Here is a 19,306-nt window from a genome sequence, read left to right as displayed (position 1 = left end):
TTAGATGCTCACACGTTGGTGTGGTGAAGAATGCTTTTTACCAGCTTAGGCCAATACACCAGCCAATACACCAGCTGCATTGTTTCCTTAACAAGAATCATTTAGCTGTATAGACCAACATCTGTATAGAAGACATCTGAAGGGAGGTTTTTATGCTTGACATTTTACTATGTTTTTATATGTGCTGTAAGCCAACCTGAGTGGCTGCATAAAAATTTATTATTATTATTAGTGTTTGTATTTGTATTATTATTATTAAGTAATGCATGGTAACATGAAATATGTAGTTTGCACTAGCAGCATGGGCCTAGATCACAGAAGGGCATCACAGGGCATAATGCAACCCTCTGCACCTCCTTTGGTGCACCCTGGGACTAAAAAGAGAGAGAATGGATAACGGATGGATGAGGACTAAAAAAGATGTGGTCACATATGTATGAAAGAGAGAGTGGATGAATAGATGATGGATGGATGAAGGAGAGGGAGAAAAAGAATGGATACTGAATGAATGAATGAGAGAGGGAGGAGTGTTCCACCACTTTTTGCTTTGGTCCTGCTTCCCATAACTGATCTGTAATCCTTGCCCACTTTTCCCAAAGGGAATGTGGCCCTCAGCCTTGCAAAAGTTGTCCAACCTTGGCCTGTGTTGGGCTTCCATGGGCAGAGGTATATCAAAATACTGTATCCACCCCCCAGCTTCTTTCTTGTTTCTGCAAATGGCTGCAATCACTGGAATGTTCAGTTCACTACTTTTATTAGTAGAGATTGTTTTTAAGTAGGCATTAGGATACTACCAAGTGGGTGTTGTTATTTTTACACTCGCTTGAAGAAGCAGAAAACACCATCCTTTGACCAGATGCTAGTACCTCCGTTTCCATGGAGGGCAGTTTGTTTTCTGCCTCACTTGATGATTAGACTTCTTTTCCCTACTGCTCTTCTGGTCTTATTCCTCAGTCCTATATCCATTTTAACTACAGTACTCAAGGTTAAATACTGGGCTGGATCTCTTCTCTTACTAACTGATATCAAGCTCACATTGATCTCTAAACTCCAATAATTAATTGTGTAATTGACTACTCCATTTAAATCAAATGCATCCAGTGAATTGTGTGAATGAATTGTGTGTTGTGAATACCCACTCCCAAACTCAAATTACTTCAACATGGACTGCAAAACTGTATTAACTGGTAATTTCATCAACTGATTAACCACTTCTACAACAAGCCACAAATTCTGACTCCTTCCCTGTTTACCCTCCTCAAGCGATAGGCTTATCAGAAGGAGTGCTGTCATAAGCATTCTTCTCTAGTCTTCAGGTACATCAGGTGAATTCAAAAGCATGACCAACTCTCCTAAAAAAAGAACAGCTTCCCCTTCCAGAGAACATGAGCAAAGTGAGAACAAGTAGGGAGCTCAGCACAACTACCAGTGCTTCAGACTGGGGCTCAAAAAATGGCATCTAGCATGTTTAAGCTCCCAGGGGTGCAGATGTGTCTGTGCAAAACCGGAACTGCCTTGTGGAAGTCAGATGTGCCCAGGGTAACCCCAAAAGTGTGATGGTAGCCATGCCGCAGACCCCTCTTCCCAAAAAGTGAAAACAAAGAAAGCAGCAGCAAAAGCCAGAATTCCATAAATAAATTATCTGAAGTGGAACTCCAAATCTACCACCAATCAGATCCACATTATTTAATCCACACCAAAGTAATGATTGGGTTGCCACTGGATTAATCTATCATTGGAATTGGTTGAATTGTGTATTCCAATAAAAGAGTGACTTTTTGTATTCATCTATTTTTCTTTCAGAGACTTATGCTCTTCTCTGTCAACATCTTTCACAGTCAAGTAGAAACTGAAAATTCATGATTCATAGTGTTATTTCCTGTCTCCTATGCAAATACTTTTTATTCATTTTACTCCACTAGACAGCATTTACTTAGGCAGGCAGGTGGGGGGGGGAATAATTTTCAAATTGCTATGGATTGAATTTCACTTAGTTTGGATTGAATTGATTTAAATGATGAATTAAAATAGTACTTCCATATAAGTTTGTGCAAATAAATTAGAGAAAGAGATGCTATTATGATGTGCTTATAGGTAGAGGTATAACAATGTAGGACTATAATATAGATGAGAGGATGAAGCTGAATAACAAAACTATGTCTGCCAAAAGATTGATTAAAATATATAGAATATTTATGAGTCAAATGTCTGACAATTTTCATATTTGGCTAAATATTTGATCAAAATTATGTCTGTGTATTTCAACATTTTTGTATGTAGAATTATGTGCAGTTTTATAACAGATGTTATGTACAAGTAACGAATCTCAAGAGCAAAGAAGCCCAAGTAAACATGATAAAAATGGGAACCAGAATATGAAGTCAGTTTAAAAATGGGGCAGACAGTTGTAAAAATCATTGCTTAGTAAATAGGATGTAAAATCAATATGGAAATCTTAATTTATTATTGGGGTTATTTGTCAATTTGATTCAAAGTTTTAAGGATTGCTGGAGGGATATTAGAGTTTATAAAATTAGTTCTGTGTAAAGTAAATGAAAGTGGAATATAATTAGCCAAAACAATTACCAATTTATGAACCTGTAGTGCAAGACTTCTGTTAGCATAGATCCACAGAACCCTCTTAGCTTGTAGTCTTGCCTGTTAGTGTCAGAAGGCAACTGGCACTCAGTTAAAACCTGCCAGAGGCCTAAATCACGTTAATGGGATTATAAGCTGCCAAAGAAAAATGTATACAGAGAATCTGTTAAGGTATAGAATTCAGGTGTAACATGCAAAGAGGAGGCAGTACATGAGTCTAAGGCTCACCAGAATTCACGTGATCCTTTGAACCAAGACTGAAGAAGTCTCTTATAATGGAAAGCTGGAGAAATGACATGAATGAAGTGATAGAAAGGGAACTAGGGAAAAAACTGTTTTAAAAGCTACAAGATAGCAACTTCTTAGTAAAATTGGAACAGAAGACTATAATTTAGCAATAGCGGGTGGCGCTGTGGGTTAAACCACAGAGCCTAGGACTTGCCGATCAGAAAGTCGGAGGTTCGAATCCCTGCATCAGGGTAAGCTCCCGTTGCTTGGTCCCTGCTCCTGCCAACCTAGCAGTTCGAAAGCACATCAAAGTGCAAGTAGATAAATAGGTACTGCTCCGGCGGGAAGGTAAATGGTGTTTCTGTGCTCTGGTTCGCCAGAAGCGGCTTAGTCATGCTGGCCACATGACCTGGAAGCTGTACGCCAGCTCCCTCGGCCAATAAAGCGAGATGAGTGCCGCAACCCCAGAGTCGGCCACGACTGGACCTAATGGTCAGGGGTCCCTGTATTTTTAATATGTCAAGGATGATGCAAATGGAACAATGGAGGCCAGGCTGAAAGGAAATACAGTGGGACCTCGGGTTACATACTGTCCTCCCTATGAATGCTTCGGGTAACAAGCTCCGCTAACCCGGAAGTAGATGTCCCTAGTTGCAAACTTTGCCCCTGGATGTGAGTGTAAGTTGTAAGCTGGCGGCAGCAGCAGGAGGCCCCATTAGCGAAAGCGTGCCTCATGTTAAGAACAGTTTCCGCTTAAGAACGGACCTCCGGAACAAAATAACTTTGTAACCAGAGGTACCACTGTACTGAAGAGCCTTCTCTAAAATGCAGCATAGTTCTAAAAACAGCATAGTAAGTAGAAGATGAAGTCTAGAAGGCAATTTTCTTATTGTAAAAGCTGAGAAGCTAATTCCTATAAAGGTGTTTCCAGACAGATTACTTAGCTTTAGCTGTAGAGGCAATTTGCTGAAAGTGCAAACAGAGTGTTATATGATGTCCAAAGTATTAACTGCCCAAAGGAATCGGAAGGGATAAAAATTAAACAGTAAGCAAGACCAGTTGATATATAATCATAGTCAGTCATCCTGAAGATAGACATAGCCAGACAAGAAATATTTTGCATGATTGAAGTGCTTAGACTGGTCATATAAAATCTAAACAGTCATTTTAACTTTTTTTCCAGACATAGGCTTTTGTCAGCCCATTTATTAAAAAAACATCCTGATGTTGTCAGTAGGAGTCTCTAAATCTATAGATTCAGTGTTAGTGTGTTGTTATCAGGCACCAAATTTTGTTTAGCCCTACCATCTACTCATCCTGTGCTATGAAAATCATGGTGTTCCACAAGACACTGCAGAAAAGTACCTTCAAAGGATGTCCTCAGTTCTGTTCAAATTGCCTTTAAAAACATGACTAGTAATATGGGAGTAATGCTCATTGCTTTGCTACTCCAAATTATGCATATATATTTAAATACAGGCAACCCCCCATTTACATGGGGGTTATGTTCTGATGCACTGCATGTGTCAGTGAAATTGTGTACATTTGAAACACCATTGAAAAAGCCTGTAAAAAAACCAGTTCTGCCCCAATCTCATTCTGCCCCTTTTCATATCGTTTTTGGGTCACTACCAGGTTTGTGGCCAATGCATGTATGTGCAGTCATGCACATATTGAACACACATAAATGGGGAGTTGTCTGTACAGAATTGCATGGAATCTTCATTGTATGTATCATGATTTCTTTTTGTAACTTTATTTTTAATGATTCAGCAACAATAATCTCCACAATCTACTTGTGTCTTATGAGCTACAATTGTCAAATACAACTTTTGCCTCCTAATGCAACATTTATATCTCACTATCTAAATGTTGATGGTTTTTTTCAGTTTCACTGCAAGATATAACAATGAGAAAAGCTTTCCGAAGTTCCACAACTCAAGATCAGCAGCTTTTTGACCGCAAGAGTCTGCCCATTCCTTTGCAAGAGACTTATGACACATGTGAACAGCCTCCTCCACTCAACATACTTACCCCTTACAGGTCAGTGTTAAAAAATGCACAGAATGCATTTTAATTTCTCAAACTTTACTAGTGATAAGTAAGAACCCTCTAATCAAGCGAATGAGTTTAATTTGGGAACTGGAGATTTGTGTAGCTCAATTCTTATTTTGTTTTCAGTTTTTACTAGGGCAGCTAATCATTCTAAGATTACTTTTTGCATGTTCCATTAATTGTGATGACACAGTCTCTGAGAATGCATAACTGTTGTCTTCTTCACTGTGAAATTGTACTAGTGGTTCAACCAAATTCCTAGCATTCATGTAAATATCAGGTATGATGGGTATAGTCTTCTAGCCTTGTACTTTAATCTTGTCCACAGCCTTACAAATACTCAGCCCACATTGTAGAGGATTTTCTTTCCTTAATTGGGAGGTGAGGGTTCAGCAGTCTCCCTTTTGCTGTTACATGCTATGCATACCATATTTTATATTTATTTAGTAACATGTTTTATTTAATAATTTTATTTTCCCTTTAGAGATGATGGAAAAGAGGGTTTGAAGTTTTACACCAATCCTTCCTATTTCTTTGATCTATGGAAAGAAAAGATGTTACAAGACACAGAAGACAAAAGAAAGGAAAAAAGAAAGCAAAAGGTATTATCCTCCTAGGAAATGAGTTACGTTATGTGGTCCTGAAGGATGCCCTGCTATTAAGAAAATTTAACATCACATGAATAGAACATATTTTTCAGATTTGTGCTATATTTTATTGGTTTTATTCTAATCATTTGCTTCTCATTTTTTTAACTAAAATTGACCAAAGCAACCAACAAAGCAAGACAAACCACAATAAAACAATCATTAAAATCAAACATGCTGTCATAAAAATCCAGGAGGCAGAATAACACAAACAAAAAGCATCCATAAAAGCCTTCTGAATGGAAGAAATTATCAAAAACCATCTAAACACAGGAAGAGAAAAGATGCTGCTACTTTACAAAAGAAAAGAAAAGATGCTGCTGAGATATAGCCTAGTAATATCAACCCAGTCTGGAAGCAGTTTCCCTAGTGTCAGGCAGAGGTTGTTCCCCATTCTCGTGTTAGCTGCCAAGATGGAAAATAGAAATATTTAGAAGGATTAAATCAAGATTTAATATGGTATTGTCAAATCTGGTCCATTGCTATTGCTGAAAAATTAACTCATAAATTAAGTTATACTATAGGACAAACAAAAAAGATTCGCTTTCAGCTATGTGGCAGATTTTTATTTTATATATTAATGATAACAAAGTTCAAACTCCTGTGAAATATGCTACTGCGTTCTTAGTAACTTTTCAGCTTTAAGTGAGCATATCATGAGACTGAGGACAATATCCTGGTATTTATAAATAAAGCAAATATTTTAAAAGATGTCACTGCACCAATAATTATTTTTTCCAGGGATTTATTTATTTGTTTGTTTGTTTGTTTGTTTGTTTGTTTCATAAAATTTATGTGTCACTGGATTGTAGAAAAAACCCTCAAAAAAGATTTGTATATGTGTTTGGGTTTAATTTTCTTTCTTTCTTTCTTTTTTTTTTTAAAATAATTTTTATTAAGGTTTTCCAAATTAAAACAAATTAAATCCAATTTATAAACTTTTTCCAATAACTAGGACTTCCCCTCCCCACCCCCTCATGTATTCCAAATCTTCCAAATAAACAATTAGGTTCAACAAATTCTTATCCCCAAATTGCAATCATCCTCCATTACCCAGTTTAGCATAATTCCCATCCCCCTAAGATCGATCTATTCCCTTCCACGAGTTTCCCCCTTTCAAACATAATACAGAAAAAAAAGCAACATAGAATTAAATAATAATTTTACAACCTTTGGATTCCAACTTTCCCTCCCCTTTTTCCCTGTTACGTTCCTCCTAACCCTCCATCTCTAATATCTTCCTGGAGTTCCCACATTGCGTTAAACCCACATCCCTCTGATTCTTTGCCAGTCTTATTAATTGCGAATGTCCAATCATTTAATTACGAATGTCCAATCCTAAAAGAAGTCTAACGAGAAGAGGGTCCATTTCTTCTATCCAGATTTTTATATCCAGGAGTAGAAACTCCAATTTTAATTCCATAAGCTTGTCAAATCTGGATATCCCAAATATCCCCTTTCCCATTTCTGTCCAGTTCTTGTTGTTTCCTTATTTCTTGTCGGCCATTCTCCTCCTTTTTGTTTCTCTGTTCTCCCACAGAAATGTTCTTTCTCCAAAAGTTTCTAATATCCCTGCAGAGGCTTGTTGTTCAGGAACAAAACATTACATCATGATCCTTTCATTTTCCAACAGATAGTTCCATTGTTTCCTGTAGTGTGTAGACCTCTGTAGACAAAATAGTGTTCCATTTCTGCAGTTTCCCAGGAGATTAAAAGTTCTATTCAACTGCACAAGTTTCCTGTCAAAAACACATGCAATATCCCTCAGCTCCTCTAGATGGATTCCCGTAACAAAGTTCCCTTCCAAAGCCCATCCACCAGTCCAAATAACTTGTTTATCCTTAATTTATACCCAACTTATATCAAATGTAACCGGCAAAGTCCATAACCAAGTCTCTGTTACATTCTTCCGTTTTGACAGCTCCTTGACAGCTGTCAAAACCTGTCAAAACCTCCGTTACTCTTCTCCAGGCATTTTCACGAATCGCTCCAGGGATTCCGGGGGGGGGGTGTTGCTTTTTAATACAAATTCCACTTTTCTCCTCCGGCTCAATCTTATAAATTTCCCTCGCGAAGTTGCTAATTCGGTGAAATAAGGTTACTCTCGATCTTAGTTATCCATTCCTTTGTTTTGGCTCTTCTACAATTTCGGGGGGGGGGGCTGACTTCCTTTTTTCCACCTCCCCCGTTCGCTCCAAATTTTAAAAATTTGTCCCCTTTTTTTTAGTCCATATTCCAATTACTCACGGGTTCTTCTTTTAGATCCAAATTTTCAATAGAAGAAGTCAGCGTTCTCCGCCGGATGGCATGCGGCTGCGCTCGGCAGGGATAGCAGACAACTCAAGCACCACGCTTCTCCCCGGCACCCGATCCGGAGCCTTTAAAAAGGCTCCTTCACGAGTCGGGAGGGCGCTAACGGTGCCAGCCGAGTCTCCATGTCCACGGCCTCCTCTGGCCGTGGTTTTTAAGGGTCCCCGCATCGCCGGTGCGGTAGGACCCAGCCCCTGCCGAGCAGACTCCCTCCGGAGCTCGGAGGGAGTCCGCCATTCGGCGATGGCGCCAACCCGGAAGTCGAATTTTCTTTCTTTCTTTCTTTCTTTCTTTCTTTCTTTCTTTCTTTCTTCATGTATGTTTTTGAAGTATATTAATTATTTTTAAGAAAAAACACTCAGGTAATCCATTCTCTTGCACGACATCTTATATAATGTCAGATAAAGTGGACTGAGTGCTTATATAGATGAAATGCATGTTTCTACTCCTTATAGCCTCCATTCAAACACTTTCTTCAGCGTTTCTCAATTAGCATGATTTACAAAGCATAATAAACCTTTGCATTAATAGCTGAAGTAATAAAAAATGGTTCTATATGTACAAATAAATGTTTGAATCAGTTGTAGTGATAAGCCTTACTGATCTATTTTGAATTTTGTATTTGTACTATAATTAAGTAATTTTGTTGGTGTTATAACAGATTGTATTATAGTTTGCCAGGAAGAACAGTTGTCAATTTATTTTTTGTGCTATTTTGTAGCAGAAGAATTTAGATCGTCCTCATGAACCGGAAAAAGTGCCGCGGGCTCCTCATGACAGGCGCAGAGAGTGGCAGAAGTTAGCCCTGGGTCCAGAGCTTGCTGAAGATGACGCCAGTCTCTTACATAAGCACATTGAAATTGCTAATGGCCCTGCGTCACATTTTGAGACGAGGTTTTCTTTTTTACTTCTTACTTTTAGTAGCTAATTATTTTGTATATTAGTTATAAAAACAAAGATTGGCCAGTTTGTAAAATTATTTTTCATAGAATTTAGAAAACTTGAGGCCATTGTTTGAACTTTCGATATCGTAGACAAAATGCTCATGAGTTTATGCTATCCATCACATCAAATTGTATTCCTCTCCTGACCTAGCAGCTTTTTTTCATTTATTGTCTGCATAGATTTTTGAGCCGCATAATCACCTGAGGCCTGTTATGACAACACATTCCCACTATACCCATTTATATATTTGGATGTACACATGCTGTTTTTATGCTGGTTCTTCAGACAACCTCCAACTACCAGCGGTTGCCATTCCGCCCGCTACACTCCTACTGCTGTTGTGATCCCTCCTTCATTGTTCAGCTGATCCTCCTTTAGTGTCAAAGCCAGTGGTGTCCAAACTTTTTTCAAAGAGGGCCAGATTTGATGAAGTGAAGAGCCGTGGGGGCTGACCAAAGGGCCAAACAAAGTTGTTGACCTTTTTTTAGGATTGAAGTTGTTGAGGCTTTTTTAGGATTTACCCCAGGAAATAAACTGCCACAGGGGCCGGATTAGGCCCCCGAAACAGACTTTGGACATGCCTGGTCTAAGCCTTTGTCCTCCTTTTGCCTCTATGTTTCAGAGAACCAGAAATCCCCTTTATTTGCTTTCTACTTTGCGATTAGAATAACTCAACCTACCATTTACATTATTTACTGTTATTTGTATACTCTGTTAACATATAAAGATTGTTACAGAGTAACGTAAGCAAAAAATATTCGCTAAATGCTTGCGAAGTGCATCCTTTATACTTGCAGTGCTACCTTGTGTAACCTAGTTTGTCATGTTCTACTGATCATTTTGTACTGTTTCTGTCTTTGGTCTTAACCCCATACAAACTTTCAGAAGGACTGTCTTCATTCTTTTGAGGTTCTTGAAACCAATAGGGCTGTAGACAGGATGCAAAATTAGCATATGCAATTTGTAAGTGGATTTATATCTTTTCAGACCTCAGGCATATGTGGAACACATGGATGGACCCTATTCTCTTTCTGCATTGCCATACAGCCAGATGACTGAATTGCTGAGTAGAGCAGAGGAACGTGTCTTAGTCAGGCCACATGAGCCACCCCCACCTCCACCAATGCATGGAGCAGGAGATGTGAAACCCATTCCACCCTGTGTCAGGTATGAAACACTTAAAATACTAATTCAGGACACCTTTTCATTAAACTGACAAAGTGGGGGAAAGATTGACACCACAGGTCTTGGCTATAGGCAAATCAACCTATCAAGGAACTAAAAGGCATTGAATGCTTGTTTGCCAAATACTTTGATATACTGTACTATAATAAATACAGAACCTAACATTGAGATTTCAGTTTTGTTATATTATTACTGAAAGAAAACTTACATTTAAAAAAAACCAAAAATCAGTTTTTCGAAGTGTCTTTTAAAGTACTTCTATCTCGTTCAGTACAAAACACTCTAAAGCGTAGGTCTAAAAAACAGACTTCAAACACAACTTTATATGAGTTTTAGAGTGTTTTCCAGTGCAGGACACAGGCACTAATTTTTGAAAATAAGGTAAGGAAAATACCCTGCTTCAGCTCACAAAGTATTAGCCATGTGGGGACCTGGCTTGAGACATAGGCTTCAAGAAATGAACACATTCCAAAATGTAGTTGTCAGTTTGTTAACATGATTAGAGATAAGTTTAATACTAGTTCCCAGTTCTAAAGTGCTTTCATGCTATGCTTTAAAAGCAGGTGTGGGGAACCTATAGCACTCCAGATGTTGTTGGGACTCCCAACTCTCACCAGCTGCAACCACCTTGGCCAATGGTCAGGAATAATGGGAATTGCAATCTAATACCATAAAGAGGACCACAGATCCCTCACCCCTGCTTTAAGGGTATTTCAAGTTGGTTTCAGTCTAGCACTGGCCATATGACAGAATTTATGGAACATTCTCAAAAAGTGAAAGCGTAAATAATGCAGTGTTGTTGTTACATTGTTTGTGTAGTAAAAGCTTGTAGTAAATGACTAAACTATGGTACCCTTTAGCACGCTTGTGCAAAAATATATCTGCAATAGCCTTACTACTGGAGTTTAATTGAAAGTTAAATATAAATGCCCTGTGGCCAGCTTTCACTCTTATAGTAATCACTTGGAGTGTTTTTCATTTCAGCTCTACCACAGGTTTGACTGAAAATCGTCCTCAGTCACCTGCTACTGGCAGAACACCAGTGTTTGTGAGTCCTACTCCTCCTCCTCCACCACCACCCCTTCCATCCGCCTTGTCAACTTCTTCATTAAGATCTGCAATGACTTCCACTCCACCACCTCCAGTGCCGCCGCCTCCACCCCCTCCAACAGCTGTTTTGCAAGCTCCAGCTGTGCCTCCGCCCCCAGCTCCTCTCCAGATTGCTCCTGGAGTGCTTCACCCTGCTCCTCCTCCCATTGCACCTCCTCTGGCACAACCCTCTCCTCCCGTCACCAGAGCGGCCCAAGTCTGTGAAGCCATTCCAGTTCCACAGGGCGAAATGCAAGGACTTCCTCCACCTCCTCCTCCTCCTCCATTGCCACCTCCTGGCATCCGACCCTCATCACCTGTTACAGCACTCTCCCACACTCCCACATCTGTTGCCCCTGGGGCTCATGTTCCAATAATGCCTCCATCACCACCTTCACAAGTCACTCCTGCTCCTGAACCCAAGCGTCACCCATCAACACTACCTGTCATCAGCGATGCCAGAAGTGTCCTTCTGGAAGCAATACGAAAAGGTATCTCTTCTGTTCATTGGTTAGCAGTGTTATTTGTTTAATGAATCAAATACTCTCTTAGCAGATTTAATGTTTTCAATTAAATTATTTCTGTTGAGGATATTTTAAACACTTCATTGGTTCTGCAAAATAGGCAGATTACCATATATAGATTCTTTTCTCATATGCACTTTACATATCCTTGGCTAAAGTGTAAAGGTGACATGTTAGAAGTTTATAAAATTATGCATGGCCTGGGGAAAATAAATAGAGAAAAGCTTTTATCCCTCTGTCACAACACTAGAATTTATGGACACCCAGTGAAGCTGAATGTTGGAAGATTGAGGACAGATAAAAGAAAGTTCTTCATGCAGTACATAGCTAAACTATGGAACTAAAGAGGATTAGACATAACATAGCCATGATGCCTATGTTTTACCCTTCACAGTTGGAGGTGATAAGGCCACAGGAGGGGAAAACCACAGGAGGGGAGAGCGCTCTTGTGCTGAAATCCTGCTTGTGGATTTCCTATCAGCTTCTGGTTGGCCGCTTTGAGAACAGGTTGTTGGACGAGATGGGCTCCTTAACATAAGAATGTAAAAGTGGTTTCATATAAATGTTAGGTGAAGAAGTGTTCACACGACAGAACAATTGGCCTACAGTTTTATGACCATGAGGTTATAGCATTATTTAAATAATGTTTCTTTAAATTGAACCAGAATGACTTTAAAAAATCCACAATTTATGTAATAAATAGAAAAACCAGGTTTTCCTTCTATTAATTGCAAATTGTTTAACCAATCAAATACAGATAGATATTGTGCTGGTCATGTTACATCCTTCTGCCACCTAAAAACTATGATAATTTTCATGGCGTCGGTCTTTTTACATTGTCAACTTTAGATAATTAGTAGCTTGAGAATGGTTTCAGAAAAGCTGTGTATTTTGTCAACTTAAATAAAGCAAAGCAGAAAGGGGGTGGGCATATAAGACAATCACCAAGTGGTATTCTGCTTTGTGTATATACTGCATATCCCAACATTGGAAGGTCAGGCTTGCTTAACATTTGGAGAGCATGTGCTCTTAGACGTTGTTCTACAGGATAATTTGAGAGAGACTAGTTTTATCTCCTGGGAGTCTTAGTTACCATATCAGAGGCTACAATTTTTATAGCAATTTAGCAGCAAACCTTGGAATATTTATTGAGGGAGTTGTTGACATTTCCCTTTGCTGTTAAATTACTCTGAAATAATAAAAGAAGCCATTATCCCATTTCTACTAGACTTTGCTGCAGTTTACTCATCACGTGTGACTCTCTTCACGTGCAGCTAACTATGCAGGCAGAATTTATTTTTTAATTAACAGTAAGGAGAAGTTGGATTTTTTTCATATGAGCAACTGTTATTGATGAGTTTAGAACCCTAAAAAGGACAATGAAGAAGAAAAAAAGAGTATATAATATTTATTGTTGCTAATGCTTACTGGTAGGATTAGCATCCATCAGCCTTCTATTTGAGCTGATTTCTAAAGCTACCAGGAAAAAACTTCAATGTCACTAAAGGACCATTGAATATTTAATACAAGCTACAACAGAAGTTTGTTGTTGCTTTTTACAGTAAAAGCATGATTGAAAAGAATATATGCCTCTCAAAAAGACATCTGCATTAGTAGCCAATTATAACTTCAACCTTTGTTACTTGTTGTTGTTTTTTTTAAAGTAGAAATAGCTTATGTTCATGAGGAGAAACTGGAGTCTCATTGTGTGATAATGGCATTTTTATGCCTTATGATATATTTCCATACACTTATGTCCTTAGGAGAAGAATCAAAACAATTTTCTCTATGTTACATGAAATCCCCTCCCTGTATAAACCTATAGCCATATACAAACTAGTTTTTTATGGAGATTTGCAAGATACCGGGGAAACCGCGAATGCATGAACTATAAAAAGCTGTCTAAAACAATTGAGAATTTTTGGCATTGCTTTGAACAAAGCAAGTTCATATTAGCATGTCTGATAAATATGGTGTACACAGTACTATTAATTCCCCCCATGTACTTTTAGGTATTCAGTTACGAAAAGTTGAAGAGCAACGTGAACAAGAAGCTAAACACGAGCGTGTTGAGAATGATGTTGCCACCATCTTGTCTCGTCGCATTGCTGTGGAATACAGTGATTCAGAAGATGACTCAGAGTTTGATGAAGTTGATTGGTTGGAGTAGAATGGATATATGCTACTAAACTGAATGCTGATGTCCATTGTGGTGCTTGTTCTTTAAAACTGTTTGGTCATTTCTAGTGTTTTTGTATTTTCTTTATATAATCCATGTTTTTCTACTTTTCAGTTCACAAAATGTTGGCACATCTTTGAAACTAAATGTTTTACAGTGATACAGCTCTTTTAAAAGAGTGTAATTTTGTTCCAGTAGACCACTAAGTATTAAGCATGGGCAGCTGTTGGTAGAGTAGCAGATTTAAATTTTCTGGCATATCTTTAACTGTGCACTTTGTGAATTTTAAGTTATGAAGGCAGAAGCTTCCAGGAGAGTTGAACGTAGTAATGAGCATTACTACACTGTTAACAGTTTAAAAACAGAGAAGGGTGTAATCCATCAAGTGCTGCAATTCCCAGGTACTTCATAGGGATTTGAGCAGGAGAAGAACTTGGGGGTTTGCACCCTAGTTATTACTGCCTTGATTAAATCTGTACATTATAAGGTACATATAGTTCTAGCAGCACTGGACACACTGAAAGAAAAACAAATAACGATCTTTGGGGGTTTTATTGTTGTTTTTAATTAAAAATTATGGCCTTATTTTAATGTTTTAAGATTTTCTTTACTGGTACCTATTGTGTGATACTATTTTGCCTGCTTGAGAGTTTTACCCTCCTCCCCCACCTTGTGAAATCTTCTGACTTAGCCATTCTATGTAACTTATGTAACTGTTAGAAATAACAGTTTGATTTAAATAAATGGTTTGTTTTAAATGTTTCTAGCTGTTGCTTTTTTCAGCACCGAGCCACTTTAAGAGCATTACTATATAAGAAACAAAAACAACAGCAGACAACACCAATGTTTGGGTGAATTTGTAGCCCTACTCAGAGGGAATTTATTGCCTTAAGTAAGTCAGGAACTACTTAGTATGAATCAACCAATCACACTAACCAAAATTAAAACAATTGCTTGTTTCTTAAATTAGCTGTGCTATGAAAACATTAGCTTCAGCTGAATTTACCCAATCCTCAAGTTCTTTATCTCTAGATTAATCATAATTAATAATTGTTAGCATTGGAAAACACGGGCCATCACCTTAAAAAACAACCACCACCATGTATTTATATAACAAAATATTGTTGCTTTTTGTCTATGTGGTATGTATCTGCAATTTTATTCCTTCCCAAACAGCTAAAATAACAAAAAGGGTCAAAACACCAGTTTGATTTAGCTAAGTAATGAAGAACCTAAGGCACTGTTTAGTTTAACACGAAATAACCTAGCTTCTCAATTCTAACAGTCTGCGTAGTAAGGCAATGTGTAACTGACAGCCAGAGAACTCGTAGCTCTTACTCTTTCCAAAGTAGGCTGATGATCATTAGCAGGTGGGAGGCTGTTTTATATTTCCTGCTCTGTACTACAGAGCAATCTATTATGTCTCTCAAAAGAACCCATAAAGCAGCTTGATGGTAAATTCTGCCTTCAAAGAAATGTTTGTGTGCCAAGAAGTGCTGCCAGAAATAACTATGGTGAATCACGCATAATCTGTAATCTATATAAAGGAGGGGTTGTTTTTTTGTCTCCTAATATGTTCTAATGAACAGATTAATTAGAACTAAACTAACAGCTATAAATATTTTGTCTACAGATAAGCTTTCCAACCTTGACGAGGGAGATTCTCTGTAAGTAAGTGATGTTTTGCAAGAATTTGGATCAACTGAGAGATATGCCTACTACTTTCTACCCAAAGCAAACCATTGCCTGTGGCAGTCTCTTTACCTTGTTTCTCTGGGAAATGGGCTCACTGATTCATTTGCTATGATTAGCAGCCATGTTTCTGCACAGTGCTAGTCAGCCATTTCAGAGACACACCTGATAATTGCTACCTAGGTACTACCATGCACTTTCTGTGTACTTCATCCTTTTTCATTGGTGTTTTAAACAAGCAAAATTACTGCCATGGTTTTTCAAATTCTGTGCAAATAAAAGCTGAATTCTGCAAAACATACATAATTTTTGCAAAGTGAACTATGTTTTCTGCACTTCTGTGTAAGAAGAAAATATTGATTTTGATATTGGTCACAGAAATCATTCTGAAACTCAATTCCCCCCCCCCAAGACATTTGTCTAGTCTCAATAAATGTGGATATAGGCCTGAAAGTGTTCAGTTTGGAGAGACAGCTAAGCAGGACTTAGTTTTGCAAATAGTCTTTATCCTGACAACACAGAGGGGCTACTGTGCCCGCAGATGGTGTTTGCACTCTCCATGAAGGACTAGGTTTATCTTTGCAGATGCTTATAGCTCTGGTCCTGTCAAGTAGCTCAAGTGGCATGGAGAGGTTCCTTTCAGCTAACACTGGTGCACCTTCTCTTCAAGGTGGAATAGCCTGGCCACAATCATTCATGCTCTGGTACATCTCAAATTACTGCAACCCATTTTACATGGGACTGCCCTTGAAGAGTGCAAAAGCTGCAGTTAGCATAGAATATAGCAGTTAAGATTACTCAGTGGGGCCTAACTGATGGAATGCATCTCTCACCAGTTTTGAAACAGCTGCACTGGCTCCATTCTGAGACCAAGTTTTAAAGTTGAAAATTCTAAATGGCCTGGGACCAGGCTCACTTAAGAACTGCCTCCTCCCAATTGAGATCCACCTCAAATGCCCCCTTCAGATTTATGGGGGTGGGGATCTGAGTTGTGGCATTTCAACTCTGGTCTGATGTGGAGACCTTGTTACCACCCAGACCATATCTTGTGCTTTAATGAGTTGTCTAGTTTCACCAATCTTTCTTCTTGTTTTTATATTATGTTATTGTTAATTTTTAATCTACATTTGCCACTCTGAGACATTTCACTGACGAGCTGATTAGAAATGTCCCCAATAAATAAATACAGTGGTGCCCCGCAAGACGAATGCCTCGCAAGACGAAAAACCCGCTAGACGAAAGGGTTTTCCGTTTTTCGAGGCGCTTCGCAAGACGAATTTCCCTATGGGCTTGCTTTGCAAGACGAAAACGTCTTGCGAGTCTTGCGAGTTTTTTCCCTCCCCCCCCCTTTTTCTAAGCCACTAAGCCGCTAATAGGGATGCTTCGCAAGACGAAAAAAACGCTAGACGAAGAGACTCGCGGAACGGATTATTTTCGTCTTGCGAGGCACCACTGTACATTAAATTGCACAATTCAGCTTTACTTGCTTCAGAAAGTTGGAGGGTGTGAAGAGGAGACACCCCTACCTATATTGCCACTGAATACCTCATCTGTAAGTTAATTGTGTTTGTATTTTGATACTATGCTGAATATGACTAACAAATTGTCTAATCCAACAAGCTACCATACTCGCTGTCAGTATGGCATGAAGCAGTACCATGAAGTTGCCAGTGCTCATCTCCTGTTGAAAACTGTTTGCTTCTACATGACTCAGCAATAACCTTACATGGCTTCTGGAGACTGTGTTAATGAGATAGAAAGTGGGGGCATTGGTGGTCTTTCCAGAAAACAACACCCCAGTAGCCTTCCTGGAGGCTAATGCAATGCCTGATAGCATCATCTTGGTGCCACTCTGCCCCAGTTAACACTGCAGTGTTATGTAGCCATGTGCTCAAGTTTTAACAGTATGGCCAGTTGTGACACAGAAATATGCCCCTCACAAGGTTATTGGCAGTGCTGGCAGTGACACCCACACAATGCTTCTTAGCAGTCAGTCTGATAGTGTGCAGATTTTTCCTCTACACATAATCCCTACACATATGAATCCTGATCCATATGAGAATCCTCACATGGAAGTTTCTCTATGCAGATAATCCTGGCTATATTAGGACAATCACTATCATTAATATATTTACTTATACCCTGCCTTTTTCCCTGACAAGACTGAAGGCAGCTGACAGATTTTAAAAAAAAAAATTGCTAAAATATATATATATATATTTTAAAAAACTAAACACTGATATAATTAAAACTATATACATATAAAATCTGTTTAAACATACAAATAATTATAATAAAAACAGCATGGCACCAGCCCTTTTGTTAAAAGTCCATTTCCAAAAACCTGGTAGAACTTCACCTGCCAACCAAAGGACAAGAAGGAGGGAGCCATTCTAGCTTCTTGGGGAAGGGGGCAGTTCCAAAGTCAGGGGGCAGCCACCAAGAAGGCCCTGTTCTGTGTCCCTACCAAGCATGCTTGTGAAAGTGGTGGGACTGAAGAGAAAGACCTCCCCTGAAGATCTCAAAACCCAGACAGGTTCGTATGAGGGAATATGGTCTTTCAGATATCTTGGACCTAAGCTGTATAGTATTTTATAGGTCAAAACTTTGAATTGTGCCCAGAAACAGACTGGTAGCCAGTGGAGCTGTTGTAGCAAGGAAATAGTATGCTCCCTACAATCAGCCGCAGTCAGCAACTTGGCTGCAGCTCTTTGAGTTTTTGTAATATAACAATACACTTATATAATGTATAATTCCTGCATCATGCTAACTTTGGTGAACTACTAAACATGAAGAAGAAAATGAAACATTACAATTCCTAAACAAGTATTGAGTGGGTAGGATTTTGAAACAAACATTTCCCTGAAACCACATTATTTCAAGGTCTGTGTCCTCTCAGTGTACAGAGCAGATCACAGGATTTGTGGAGTCTGAATGAATGGTATTGTATACTCCATAGAAGAGACGGCTCTGTGCACCTCTGTGTGTTATGGTTCATTTCCCCCTCACCCTTCCCCCACCACAATACCCGTTTCCTGTTTTCCAGTTCTACACTAAAATGCTGTACAGAAAATACTAGAATCCCCTTAGGAACAGTCTCAAAAATGATCATTGCTTGACATTTGCAAAACAGTGATAATATCATATAGAATGGGAGAGGAAAACAGTTTAAGGTTTGGTAGTTTTCAATTAATTAGCATGTTGAAATTGGAGTTCAAGGGTCAGTCATGGCATAAAGACAGGCACCTGACAGGACATTTGATTACGCTCCTTGTGTGTTTTGATGAATACCATCACACTGGAAAGAAGGGGGGGGGGAAGAGATGCATTTCTGCATATACATGGACATTACACAGGGCTCTGCATACAGAAGATCCCAAACATAGTCCTTGGCATCACCAGCAGTTTTGGGAGATACTGAGCCCCAGGAGAACTGCCACTAGCCAAACATGAAATACTGGATTACATACAGAATGCATACAGGAGGTCGCATAAATATTATAAAGTGCAACTTGCACAACTCACATATCTCAGTGTCTCAGGGTTCTTCTGAAGTTCCATAACAGTTTTCCTCTTGTCATTTATTTTCATTCTATATCAGCAACTTCACAATCCCCACAGATGAAATTTGTCATTTTGATCCTTTATTGGGCTTTCGGAATCTGTGGGAATAAAATACTCTCTTTTACCTTTTGAAAAGAGGGTTTTAAGAATAATCATGTCATGTTGCTTTCTTCCCCAGTCTAATCCTCTATTTATAGAATCAAAGAATTGTAGAATTGGAAGGTGCCCAAGAGTCATCTAGTCTATCCCCCGGAATGCTCCTTGATTTATACCATGCTTGTAAGTAAGAA

At 38.8% G+C, this 19,306-nt stretch overlaps 2 protein-coding genes across 4 annotated transcripts in view; one reads left to right on the top strand and one right to left on the bottom strand.

The window, feature by feature from the left end:
* WASF1 (WASP family member 1) overlaps positions 1-14,522 on the top strand; it is a 44,790-nt gene extending 30,268 nt beyond the window's left edge. For all 3 annotated transcript variants that reach the window (XM_081857133.1, XM_081857134.1, XM_081857132.1), the window contains 6 exons: positions 4,716-4,869; positions 5,366-5,483; positions 8,560-8,732; positions 9,771-9,950; positions 10,953-11,548; positions 13,594-14,522. In XM_081857133.1, coding sequence (XP_081713259.1) covers positions 4,716-4,869; positions 5,366-5,483; positions 8,560-8,732; positions 9,771-9,950; positions 10,953-11,548; positions 13,594-13,751 — 1,379 coding nt within the window. In that variant the 3' untranslated portion in view covers positions 13,752-14,522. The remainder of the gene's footprint in view (positions 1-4,715; positions 4,870-5,365; positions 5,484-8,559; positions 8,733-9,770; positions 9,951-10,952; positions 11,549-13,593) is intronic.
* CDC40 (cell division cycle 40) overlaps positions 1-19,058 on the bottom strand; it is an 86,271-nt gene extending 67,213 nt beyond the window's left edge. The window contains exon 1 of the mRNA XM_081857123.1: positions 18,978-19,058. Within this exon, the coding sequence (XP_081713249.1) occupies positions 18,978-19,043 (66 nt within the window). The 5' untranslated portion in view covers positions 19,044-19,058. The remainder of the gene's footprint in view (positions 1-18,977) is intronic.
* Positions 19,059-19,306: the final 248 nt, after the last annotated feature.

Source organism: Podarcis erhardii (assembly GCF_964252035.2).
Source record: "Podarcis erhardii genome assembly, chromosome: 3".
Lineage (NCBI taxonomy): Eukaryota > Metazoa > Chordata > Lepidosauria > Squamata > Lacertidae > Podarcis > Podarcis erhardii.
Note: the sequence above shows the minus strand (reverse complement) of the source record. Positions and strands in the feature narration are given on the sequence as shown.